Below are 12,901 nucleotides of genomic sequence, written 5' to 3'. Positions count from 1 at the left end.
TTAGCTGTTACTCATTTTTTGTCACTTCCCATCAATTTTTGCCACTTTTTTTTTTTTTCAAATTATTGCTCTTTAATGCCCCTGTTCACCCATTTTTGCCACTTTTTGACCATTTAAACTACCTTTTGCCATCAAATGCCAATTTTTTCCCATTTCTGCCACCCATTGTTGCTTTGTGCCCGTTTTAGTTACTCTTCACCCATTTTTTTGCCACATTTTTGGCCACTTTTTGACCGCTTTTGCCAACTGTAACCCATTTTTTGTCACTTCTCACCAGTTTCTACCAGTGTTCTCCCCATGTTTATCACTTTCACCCAATTTTTCACCCACCCATTTTTTAACACTTTTTGACCATTTTTGCCAGCTTTAACTTATTTTTATTGCCACTTTGAAGACCCTGTGAAGTGAAAATAAATCTGTATTTAGGTTTGCTGTATGAAAGGTCACTGTGTTATGAACCCCTAAATCAAATTTCAGTCAAATAAAAACATCTCTGAGTTTACAAAATTAAGCTGAAAATGAGGCAGTAAATCCGCTCCAGGATGGTGTGGGTGTGTCTGTTGAATGAGATAAAGCCACGCCCACTCAGGATAAATAAGATACCCTCAGATTTAAAAAAAATGTTACGATCTGAATGTTGACCTTATGATTAGAGCACAGCTGCCTGGATCTGTGCCAGAGAAGAGACAAAGTCCATTTTCTGGCTCAAATCTCTGCTCTGGTGCTTTAAATGATCCATAGACCACTGTGGCTGATAGATTTGGTAAATTTACCTCACAATGAACAGAAAAACTGCATTTAACTGACTGTTAACTTTCAATAAAAGCAGTGACATCAGCTAACAACAGACTGGACTGAGATGAACTGCTCTGTGATTTTATATTGTAGTGTTGGAGGGGCGGGGTCATTCTCTACTGTGGGCCTGTGATGTCATGAGCCCACATATTGGCCCCGCCCACATTAAACCAAACCAGGAAAGAGGTGAAAAACTTTGTAACGGTCCAAATCAAGAATTCAGTCACATGTAGATCTAGCAACAGAAACACTCTTGCAAACACTCCCACACACACACACACACACACACACACACCCACACACAGTGCAACCAGCAAACACGAATAGTAGCTAAGTAACTTATAAATGATGGGAAGACCAGCGCAGTGATCTTTTGGTTCAGCAGTAAGAACCTCCTGCTCTTAGCCCCCAAACAGCTCTTCATCTGTCTTTTATAAATAATACAGCAATGTTTTGACCTAAAGCTGAAAGCATTATTCATCAGTACTAGGGCTGGGCAATAAATCTCAAATTAGATGAAACTGCAATATGGCCTGCTGCAATTTACAAATCGCAGAAGTTGCAGTATTTCTTTAACTTGAAATGTGTAAAAAAAGCAGTTTAATAAATCACAGTTTTGCAGCAACAGAGTTTTTATGCACATTATGCAAACATTCAGGTGTCCATTTTTATAAAGGTTTACATAAATCCTCCTTTTTGTGTTTTATGTATGTTTTTCTTAATCAGAATAAGTGACATAAAAATGATAATGCTAATAATAATGCTAAAGCTCATTCTAAATAAAACTGATGAAGCCAAGTGTTACTTCATGAAAGTCATACCGCCGCTGGGATCAGCTGGTAGCCAGCCTCACCTCCCCCACCCCAGCTGCCTCCTTTATAGCTTAAAGCTTGTTGCACCCCCATATTCAGATTCATGCTACCACAGATTAATTGCTTCTTAAATATTTTTATTGTTTTCAATACACATGGTCTTATTTATGAAATTATTTATTGCTTGAATTTGTCGAAAAATACATGATTTTAACGTAAGAATAATCGCATATTAAATCGCAATATTGGGGGGAAAAAATTGCAATTAGATTATTTTTACACATGGTTCAGCCCCAATCACAACCAAGCCAAACCGTAGATTTCCCAAAACAAAACTTCATTTGCAAGATGTTTGGAATAAAACAGTGTTTTACAGTGTATGAAGTGTGGAGAAAAGATCATCCTTTAATTCTGAGATGTATTTAATAATAGTGAACAGAGGATGAAGGAAAAACAGCTCCCATTGTTCACATAAAAATAGAAGACTCTTAGACCTCGCTTGTTTATGAACAACACTTCTTTCCTGTCTGCTGGAGGTCCACAGATGCCCTTTTATATATTTAATGACAGGAGGGTAAAGCATGTCAAATAGGCTTGCTTGTGGTAAATTCAGATGCTCTCTAATGTGTAACAAAGGAAAAAAGGACCTGAATTTGGGGGACTCATAGCTTTGCTAGTCTGCTTTCACTGTGCAAGTGTGTGTAGCAGTAAATTAAAAGATCAAACATGCCAGAAATCCATCCCACCAGTTGGAAGCAGCCATCATGTCCTGCTGTACAGTGCGCAACAAACAATGCAAAATCAGGCTGATAATTCACTAACTTCCTAGTGAGTCATCCAACTCTAAATTGGCTTGAAATTGCACAGTGTACACCTGGCTTTAAAGTCATCAGGCTGGTCCTAAATCCTGATCCTAAAGCAGCTGGAAGCAGAAGTAGATGGTAGAAGTCAACGCCAGGCACCGTGGCTATTTACCTGGTAAATTTAACCAACACCAGTAAACACCAGAGATCCCAATAGTCATGGATGTCTAAATCTATAGCATCTCTTTGGATGGCATAGAAAGTTTACAGTGAGGAAGGCTGAAGAAACTTTATCCCCTTTAGCTTAGTTGGGTTCAGGCATGATTCTAATGTTCCAGCCTTTGTTGAACGAGGTTTAAGGTGTAAACTGTTCGTAAGGGTTAGTTAGGGGGTTTGCTGAGCTGAGCTGTTAGTGGTAGCAACAGTTAGCAGGGACATTATAGCCACAAAAGGCAGGAGACAATGTGGATATTACCAACGGGTTTGCACACACACACACACACACACAGGCACACATGGACTACAATCAACAAGGGATCAACAAGAAGAGACACTGAGGTGTGATAACAAGTACTGGTCCACTATCAAACATGGGTTTACTACATCTTAACTTCTGCAGTGTTATCCTAACAAGTCCTAATATTAATCTATATTAAGAATGTCACTATAAAAATAAATGTTAAGTTCTAGTTATTGTCTCTGCCTGTCTGAATGTCCATTATTTCTCTCCCAGTGTATATGCTGGTCAGTATGGGTGTTTGTCTCCCATACAGTGATGGCTCGGACAAAATGTCAGACATAATGAGAATCATCTGTGACAACGTATGTCAGAAATGAAGTCATGCCCAGCAGCTCGGTTTGGACTGACAAATAGACGGACAGCTGATGAGCTGTGGGATGACACAGAGAGGGCTAAAGTCACCGCAGTCTGCACGGTGATTAGTATCAGCAGTAGCTCAGCCTCTGCACTGCTACTGGACTACATCCATTTATTTCCCCTCAGCAACTCCATTTCTTTCTGTTTCTTTTCCCAGAAAAACTTGAAAATGTTTGAAGTGACTCAGCCTGTAAGTCCACCATCTGCCATCTTCAGATATTCAGAGAGTTTAGACCTCATTTCTGAGTTTAGGACATAAAGAAGCCTAGTGGATCTCCTGCAGATTTCAAACAAAATTCAACAAGAACAACAATAATACAATTGTATTATTGTACAACTATAATAATAATAATAATAATGATAATAATAATAATAATAATGATATAATAATAATACTAATAAAAACAAAAAAATAATAACAACAATAATAACAATAATAATACTACTACTAATAATAAAATAATAGTATTAATAATTATAATATCAATAAAAAACAATAAAAGTAATTATTATTATTATTATTATTATTATTATTACAATAATAATAAAAATAAAAATGATAATATAATAATAACTTAAGATGATAACCTATACTTGCTTATCTTATTATCATCTATTGTATTTTATCATATTGTGTCATATATGTCATATTATACGATATAATTGATATCTAATATGTGAAATACAAATGCATTGATGTGCTCTGATATCGTTTTTAACCAAACAATACTGATTCTGCTCAAGCTGTCATTTTGAAAAAGTAACTACACTACATTATTAATAAGGACATTTATAAATCACAGATGAAAATTTGGGTCTGTCAGATTAGTTTGAGTCCCAGACAGCTGTCCTGTTATGCAGAAATACAGATCTTTTTCCACCGGCCCCTTTTGAAGTAGAGTTTAAATTAGGCCAAAAACATCCAACTTGACTCTAATGGAGCCAGTGTGAATTCTCCCTGAACTTTGCCCTGCCAGCGTTTGAGTGTTTGGATGGTAGAAATCTGGTCAGGTAAGATGTTATCAAGAATAACATGGAAAAAGGTAGACAAATCCAGCCTGTTAATAGTTTACAATGAGCAGATGCTCCAGACATCTATGCATGCTGGATGCACTGTGTTTTATGGAGAGAGTTAATCTGGTAACAGACTACAGCCTGCAGTGTTTCTGTTGTTCACACACCTGATTGGTGACTGACTAACATTACAATAGAGACCAGTCCAGCCCTCTGCCTCTCTCTTGCTTGTCCATGTTCTGTTTTACCATGTGCTTGTGGAATAGGCCAGGCTGGCAGAGACACCTTTTAACAGCTTTGATTTTCAGTGGTCCAAAAATAATTCATAAATAAACAGTGAGATAATGTTCGGTTAACAAACTGCTTGGAGTCTTATTTTTATTGAAACGGCGTCTCAGTTCAAGACAGGTGAGACGCAAATCTGGACGACATGTACGTTTATTATTTGTGCAGTGGGTCTGCACTGTTGTTCTGAAGTTATTACAGGAATCACAGACTAAAACTCTAAAACGTGGGGTAAAATATGCTTACCCTGCCATGTCTGACAGGATAATCGGATGTCTTTGATTCCCCTTGAGCCCAACCCAGTCCCAGCTCAGGCAGAGAACAGAACCACTAATCTGAAGGTCTGTATTACATTTTCTAATGAATGTTGTTAGCTATTTTAAAACCAAGATTAATTTGCTTTATATCTCTGGAATGAAATATGGAATGTTTCAAAAACTTGCATTACTTTACGCTTACTTTAGGTGACACATAAAATATTTAAGTAACATTTTAATAACTCACGCCTGTAATTTTACCTATTAGCTAAGCACAAGTTACAATGATAATATTAATGAATGAATAATTATTCATAAATCATTCATTAGGCAGTATTTCTATATTAAAACAATTGGTGTATGGATAAAAAAAAAATTAAAAGTCTTTGCTAGTAAGTGATGAATTTGTCAGCCATGTTAAATGAATACACTATATTGCCAAAAGTAATCGCTCATCTACCCTGACTCGCTTGTAAACTTCAGTGACATCCCATTCTTAATCCATAGGGTTTAATATGACGGTCCACCCTTTGCAGCTATAACAGCTTCAGCTCTTCTGGAAAGGTTTTTCACAAGGTTTAGGAATGTGTTTAGGGGAATTTTTGACCATTCTTTCTGAAGCGCATTTGTGAGGTCACACACTGATGTTGGACGAGAAGGCCTGGCTCTCAGTCTCTGCTCTAATTCATCTCAAAGGTGTTCTGTGGGGTTGAGGTCAGGACTCTGTGAAGGCCAGTCAAGTCCATCCACACCAAGCTCTCTCATCCACGTCTTTATGGACCTTGCTTTGTGCACTGGTGCAGTCATGTTGGAACAGGAAGGGACCATCCCAAAACTGGTCCCACAAAGTTGGGAGCATGGAATTGTCCAGAATCTCTTGGTACGCTGAAGCATTCAGAGTTCCTTTCACTGGAACTAAGGGGCCAAGCCCAGCTCCTGAAAAACAAGCCCACACCATAATCCCCCCTCCACCAAACTTTACACTTGGCACAATGCAGTCAGACAAGTACCGTTCTCCTGGCAATCACCAAACCCAGACTCATCCATCAGATTGTCAGATGGAGCAGCGCAAATTGGTCACTCCAGAGAAGGTGTCTTCACTGCTCTAGAGTCCAGTGGCGGCGTGCTTTACACCTCTGCATCCCATGCTTTGCATTGCACTTGGTGATGTATGGCTTGGATGCAGCTGCTCGGCCATGGAAACCCATTCCATGAAGCTCTCTACCGCTGTTCTTGAGCTAATCTGAAGGCCACATGAAGCGTGGAGATCTGTAGCCATTGACTCTGCAGAAAGTTGGCCACCTCTGTGCACTATGCGCCTCAGCATCCGCTGACCCCACCCCATCATTTTACGTGGCCTACCACTTGGTGGCTGAGTCGCTGTCGTTCCTAATCACTTCCACTTTGTTATAATACCACTGACAGTTGACTGTGGAATATTTAGGAGCCAGGAAATTTCACCACTGGACTTGTTGCACAGGTGGCATCCTATCACAGTACCACGCTGGAATTCACTGAGCTCCTGAGAGCGAGCCATTCTTTCACAAATGTTTGTAGAAACAGTCTGCATGCCTAGGTGCTTGATTTTATACACCTGTGGCCATGGAAGTGATTGGAACACCTGATTTACATTATTTGGATGGGTGAGTAATTACTTTTGGCAATATAGTGTATCTTAGTCCAGTGGTTTTCAAGTGGTGTGGCAAGGCACACTGGTGTGTAGGTGTGCTGTGGGAATATGTAAACCATATTTTATTACTTAAACTTATACTCTTTATACCTGAAGATACTTTAACATATTACAAAGAGGGTATTTTACTTGGATATGAATGTTGTGTACCTTGAGATGTTGGCTTGATTTTAGGTTTAGGGCAAATAAAGCATGAAAACCAGAGTTTAAGTCTCTATTTTTCAAAAGTAATAAAAGTATGTGAAAAGACATTGATGAATTATTTTTAAGAGATTCTAACCCTACTTTGAAAGACAGTCTTTCTTAATGAGCCTACCTGTGAAACTCATGAAGTATTGTGCAAAATTGATAATTTTCTCTTTATTCCATAAATAAACTACCTGCCCTGCTCTTCGGTTTAATGTATTTTCAAACACCCAGATCAGCAGACACCGAGGTTTAAGGGGGTTAAGGACACAGCAGACTGCATAGCACAAAGCCACAGGAGGAAAAAGGTTTGAGACATGTTATCTAACGGATACAGTGAGAAAAGAAGAGCAACAAGTCAGAACAGTGGAGGCGGTTGAAAGAGTTACTCACGATATTCTACAGTCGTGGTTTGGAAAGCGGCCACACACAGAAGAGAAGAAGGAGGAGAGGGAGCAAAATAAAAGAGAAGTTAGCATCAGGGCCAGCCAAATACTAACCACAAACACATCAGGGACTGCTTTGTGCTGCAGCCCTCACGTTCACTGAGGAATAAACAAGCTGAGAAATTCACCTACAGATTAGCAGTCATTACTATGAACTCACATCAGTCAGCAAAAGGATGGAGTAAACAGTTTTATCTTACCTACTAACCAACTGATTTATCCATCACTTTACAATTAGGTACGGAAAGGTGGCACAGATACTAAGAATGAACAGGCAAACATTAAAATGATGAGCTTTTAGTTAACCAGGGAGTGAACGAAGACCTAACTGCTGCTTAACCACCAGCTGACATGTAGACTGTGATTTACTCTTTACTAAATATTTCAGATACTTCCAGATCACTCAATCGATAAAGACTGTGAAGGTGCTCAAAATGTTGTAGTTTAGAGCAGGGGTTCTCAACCCTTTCAGCCCGCAACCCCCAAAAATAAAGGTTCCAGAGACGGCGGACCCCCCCGGGACCTGAAGGTGGCTGAACACAGTCATGCACAATTGAGAATAGTCATGTGGAGACAAGGCCGTCCATAAGGGGGAAAAATTGGGAGAGCTTTCTGGAGCCCAGCCAACTGGGGCCTTCAAAATCATGGCCTATTGTAAAGTTAAGTTGTGGTGTATGCTTGTCAAAGAAACAAAAATCTTTTAAATTCATTTGTGTACAAAGTAGCCCTTTTAAAAATGTAATTCCTTTAATAAAAACATAATTAAAATGCTTTAAAATAGCTAATATGGGTGAATAATGGAAAAAAATAGTGGAAACGTGGTGAAATTGGATTTTAAAAGTAGCAGAAATGGGTTAGCAGTGTCAAAAATTACATAAAAGTGGCGAAAATAACCAAAAAAACAGCAAAAATGGGTCAAAGTGACAAAAAAAATTGAGTGGTAAAAAGGGATTAAAAGTGGTGGTGTTACGGTGTCAAAAACTTGGTGAAATGGGATGAAAAGTTGATATAAACTGCCAAAAAAGGGTTAACTAAGGCAGAATATGGAAGAAATGGGTGAAACTTGCAGAAATGGGCATATCAAATTGTGAAATGTGGCACAGAGGGGTTAATAGGCAGGCAGAAAAAAAGTGGTGGAAAGGGTTTGAAATTAACAAAAACAGGTTTTAAGTGGCAAAAAAGTGTTAAAAACTTGGCAAAATTGGTGTAAAGTGGCAACAGTGTCATTTAAAAAAATATTCGTTTTTTAAGGCATCTGGAGACCCCATCTCAGTGTCTTGTGACCCCCAATGGTGTCTTGACCCAAATGTTGAGAACCCCTGGTTTAGAAAAAAGTGAGGGGCTAACTGCTGATTAACCATTGGTTAACTGGTAGACAGCAAAATTTCATTGGGATCATTGTACTGAGAAGTTAATTACTACTTCATGACTCATTTTGTGTCCCCTACTGTAACCCCCCATTTCCACATACTCTGTCTGCAGCACAATCCACTACCACAGTGCACTGCAGCGCAAAGCACTCCTTTTCAATCCAGTCAGTCTTTGCAAGTACATTGCACATGCTCAGACACATCTCAGAAGCACTGCTATGCTGTGCTAGATCTACTTCGAGTATCGACTGGTGAAAAACAGTGCAAATACAGATAGGCATGGACCCCTGATAGTAAATCATTGCTATGAAAACATTATGACTCATCCTATTAAGAAAAAAAAAAAAAAAAAAAGTCACCAGTCGGTCAGTGGGTGACAGAGATGCTACTGACAAAGAAAAGTTAACTTTTGAGGAAGAAAACCAGAGAATGTAAATAAAAATGCACATGCTTTTTCAGAAACATAAATGCAGTGAATGCAGAGCAGGTGTAGTATGTGGATTTTAGGGGTTAAGTTATCATAGTGGGTAGTTATTTAGTATCTTACCACCAATTCATAAGTTAGTACCATTTACATCTTCTGTAGTAGTTCTCCTGCAGTCAGGCTCTTACTCGCTCCCTGGTTAACTAGCACTTTGCCTCTCACTAATAATCATATCAACTTTCATGTAAGTTAACCAGCGGCTGGTCATGAATTCTTCCCTGTTAACTAGCAGGTACTTACTCAGTTGTTTTCTGGTTAACTGGCAGTAAAGTGCTCATCTTTAACTTTGTAACTTTTCCCACTTTTGTGTACCTTATTGTAAAGTGTTACCAATCTCTGTTTGTAAGGCACTTAATCATAAAATAATGTTATCTCAGCACACAGAAGACAGAAAGCACGTCTAGGCCTTTGGACCCTGATGGAGACATAGGCAGATAGAAATATAAAGGTGCTGCTGTAAGAGTAGAGAGGTGCAAGTGTTGGAGAGAGGAGGAAGATCATTGTGGGTGAGCATTGTGTGTCTGAAGGTAGTAATTACAAGATCTGGGTGAGAGGTGATCATTAAGGGGTCATTGAGAAAATCTCCAAGGGAACAAAGTTTCTGTCAATTGTAATGTGTTTAACTCTCAATAAAGTTTCAATGCGATCTCTATTTCTATTATTTCAAATCAAAATTACACATTTTACCATCTTTTTATCATCTGTATTAGAAAAGCCATGCAATAAATACATTATATATCAAACAGAAATGATGATTTAATGGATTTTTTTCAGCATAATGTAATATCAAACATACATATGAAGATTCTAACTTACTTTTAAAGACTATATTTTAAGTCTAATTTATTGAGATGCACCTCTACAACAAAGACCATTACTACTGCTACTTATAATAATTATTATAATAGTAATAATAATCCAAAGTAGCTTTATTATTATAATTATTATATTTTTTAATATTATTATCATTATAATGAAAATCATAATGATTATGATTATAAAAAACAATATTTTCTATTACAAAAAATAATTGTAATATAATTATAATAACAATAATAATAATAATAATAATAATAATAATAATAATAATAATAATAATAATTATGGTCATATACACATTTCAGGTCCTTTATATTTTACATGGAAATGCATTGAAATAACATTTTGTCCTTGTTTAAATTGTGTCCGAGCAGAGCATGGAAACCGTGTGAGAGCTCATTCAGACGTTGTATGAGAACACGCTGTGCTGGAAAGTGTTGGAAAGAAAAGGCTGGGCCATGTTCTGCCAGCACTGTGGCGGTGCAGCATAATTGTGTGATGTACGGAGTGGGAGTGAAGGTGGATTTCCATGTCATACTCACGCCTGCATGGTGGTGGTGGCTGTCTGAAAGCTGAACATATTCTCTTTGGGGAACCAGCTATTAGGATTGTCCTCTGCAAACACAGAAAACAAAAGGAAGTCGTGGTATCAGCGAGCTGACAACCAAAAACAGGTCTATAATTAGTGTAGGAGATTATCTCACTGATGATTACTAGGGTGTAATGTGACACATCTAATGGTGAAGGAAAAGAAATACACTGTTTTTCATTGTTATCTATCCCCAGCCTGCCATTGACCCTTGGTTGGCCCTCTGGTTAGTCCGATAATCCAACAACCAAAGAGTAAGGTTGCAAGTTTATGGTGCAGCTCTTTGCTCTTGTTTAATTACAGAAATGTGGCACAATTCTAAATACACTGGCACTTTTCTACTGCTAATCCCTTCAGCGCTAGCAGCTATTGTGTACATCGGTTTACAGTAGAACTCAACCTCCCATGTTACGATTGCAAAGCCATGCTAAAGAAGGCTGGGAAAAGCAAGAGAACATCTTTTCGCCTTGTAAAACTTTTGGTGTGGCCTTATGCTCTTGTTTTCATGGAGAAATGAGGTCAAATTCCGATAAAAATACCACCGTGGCTACATCCGAGCTAACTGCTCCACCAGCAGCCATACCAACTACATCCAGTATCCTGTTGCTCCTTAATGCATGAAGAAATTTGGTGTTATTCTGATAAAACTGCTGCTACATTAGACGCAGCCATTGCTATTGGCTTCCAGTACAACTAAACCCCGCCCATGGCTACTTTCTATCTAGGTGTTGATAAAACTCTACACCTGATACTTTTCAAACTGAAGTCACAGATAAACCAAAAAGGTTTTTGTATGGTATGATTTAAAAAATGCACTGTCTTTAATTTAATCTGTGTTTTTTTTTTACCTTTGTCGTCTGAAGACCCTCTGTCCTCGCTGTACATTCTCTCCAGTTTCTTGCGGGGCTTCCCTCCATCCCGGGGTGACGTGTCCAGGTCGAGGGAACGCTGCTTTTGACATGGAGCCCGGATGCAGGCCACACAGTCTGGGGTGTAGTCCTCCCTTGACCCTCCTCTCCTGATCCCCCAGTCACGGATGTTGTTGGCACTCCCAGAGCTCTGAAGAGGCTGAGATGATGATGGTGCACCTCCTTGCTGCTGGTGGCTATGGTGATGGTTGCTGCGGTGATGGCTGCTACGGTGATGGCTACCGCGGGCGGCGGTTGCAGATGGCTGGCTGGTGCAGGAGGGGTTTTGAGTTACAGAGGTAGGGGCCTGCAACAGAGGTTGCTCCCGTGAGCCCCTCATCACCTCAAGCTCTAGGCTCTCCTCACTGCTCCGGTTCCCAAGGGTCATCCCTGCTTCCCTAGTGATTGTGTACACCCTGGCTGGCTTCACCAACACACTCGCCTCTGGGCCTCTGGTGCTTGTTGCGTCCTCTGTGGAAAGGCTGCGCTCACTAGAAAGTCTACGTTTGCAGGGGCCAACTGGTGCCTCAGCTTGGAGGGTGTTGGCTGGGGGCTGAGGAGGGTTAGCGGTGGGATTGGATTGGCAGGGCTGATGAGTTTTAGCAATGGGCAGATTGTCGCTCAGACTGTTTTTGTGCAAGTGGCTGACGTCTGGAGAGTCACAGTCCTGTCCCAGGAAGGTGTTAGACAATAGATGATCTGAATGTAGAGGGGGAAAAATAGATAAGATTGGTGAAAGCGATTAGAAAGCAAAGGCCAAAGATATATCATATCTTAACTGATGCAGCTTTTGCCAATGAGTATCAAATAAGACCTAGAGTTAGTCCTGAAGGTGGAGGAGGATGCTACTTTTTACTGATGAAGCAGCTGCAGTCTTATCAGTTTGTGTTTACTCATGCAATCTGTGCTGTAGATAAACAAATGTGGGGCAGAGCTGCTACAGAGTGATAAACTGAGCAGAAAGCTACTGTATATAATTTTCCCTTTGCAACACCTTCTATTTTTAGAAATGTTGCAGTGGCATTTTCACTTTCATTGCCTTGTCTGGTTAAAAAATAGACTTTGGTTTTTTAATGACCCACTTCCTTGGTTTCAAAAATGAATCCAATGCAGCAATGCCTTAAACATCCATCCAGCCATGCATCCATTCATGCATCCATCCATCCATCCATCCATGCATCCATCTATCCTTCCTTTAATGTCAACCATCCATTAAAAAAATTATATCCAAATCATATACATTCTCTCAAAATATTTCAATTTTTGGATCAAAAATACAAGATAAAAATGGCCAAAACGTAAAACAAGGGACTTCAAAAACTGCACTTTAAAAATCAGTGGGTGAAACTGCTGCGGCTGTGTGCGCCACAAGGTGGCAGTACAAAGTTCATCATTTTGTCCTCGAAAATCTAAATATGTCGTGAGCTTCGTGCAGATTTTATGCAACTTTTATCTCAGCTAAAACAGATTCCTCACATTTTTTTTCTCTGGCGCCTTGGTTTAATGAAGAACCTATCGACTGTTTGCTCACCACTTTTAAATGCCACAAGAAAAAGAGAGCATTGC

At 39.3% G+C, this 12,901-nt stretch overlaps 1 protein-coding gene across 1 annotated transcript in view; it reads right to left on the bottom strand.

Moving 5' to 3' along the window:
* nsmfb (NMDA receptor synaptonuclear signaling and neuronal migration factor b) overlaps positions 1-12,901 on the bottom strand; it is a 64,298-nt gene that overhangs the window by 25,859 nt on the left and 25,538 nt on the right. Inside the window, exons 3-5 of the mRNA XM_041788165.1 lie at positions 11,276-12,034; positions 10,381-10,453; positions 7,113-7,118 (exon numbers count right to left, since the gene is read on the bottom strand). Coding sequence (XP_041644099.1) covers positions 7,113-7,118; positions 10,381-10,453; positions 11,276-12,034 — 838 coding nt within the window. The remainder of the gene's footprint in view (positions 1-7,112; positions 7,119-10,380; positions 10,454-11,275; positions 12,035-12,901) is intronic.

The sequence above is a fragment of the Cheilinus undulatus genome, linkage group 5 (assembly GCF_018320785.1).
Source record: "Cheilinus undulatus linkage group 5, ASM1832078v1, whole genome shotgun sequence".
NCBI classification, from domain to species: Eukaryota; Metazoa; Chordata; class Actinopteri; order Labriformes; family Labridae; genus Cheilinus; species Cheilinus undulatus.
Note: the sequence above shows the minus strand (reverse complement) of the source record. Positions and strands in the feature narration are given on the sequence as shown.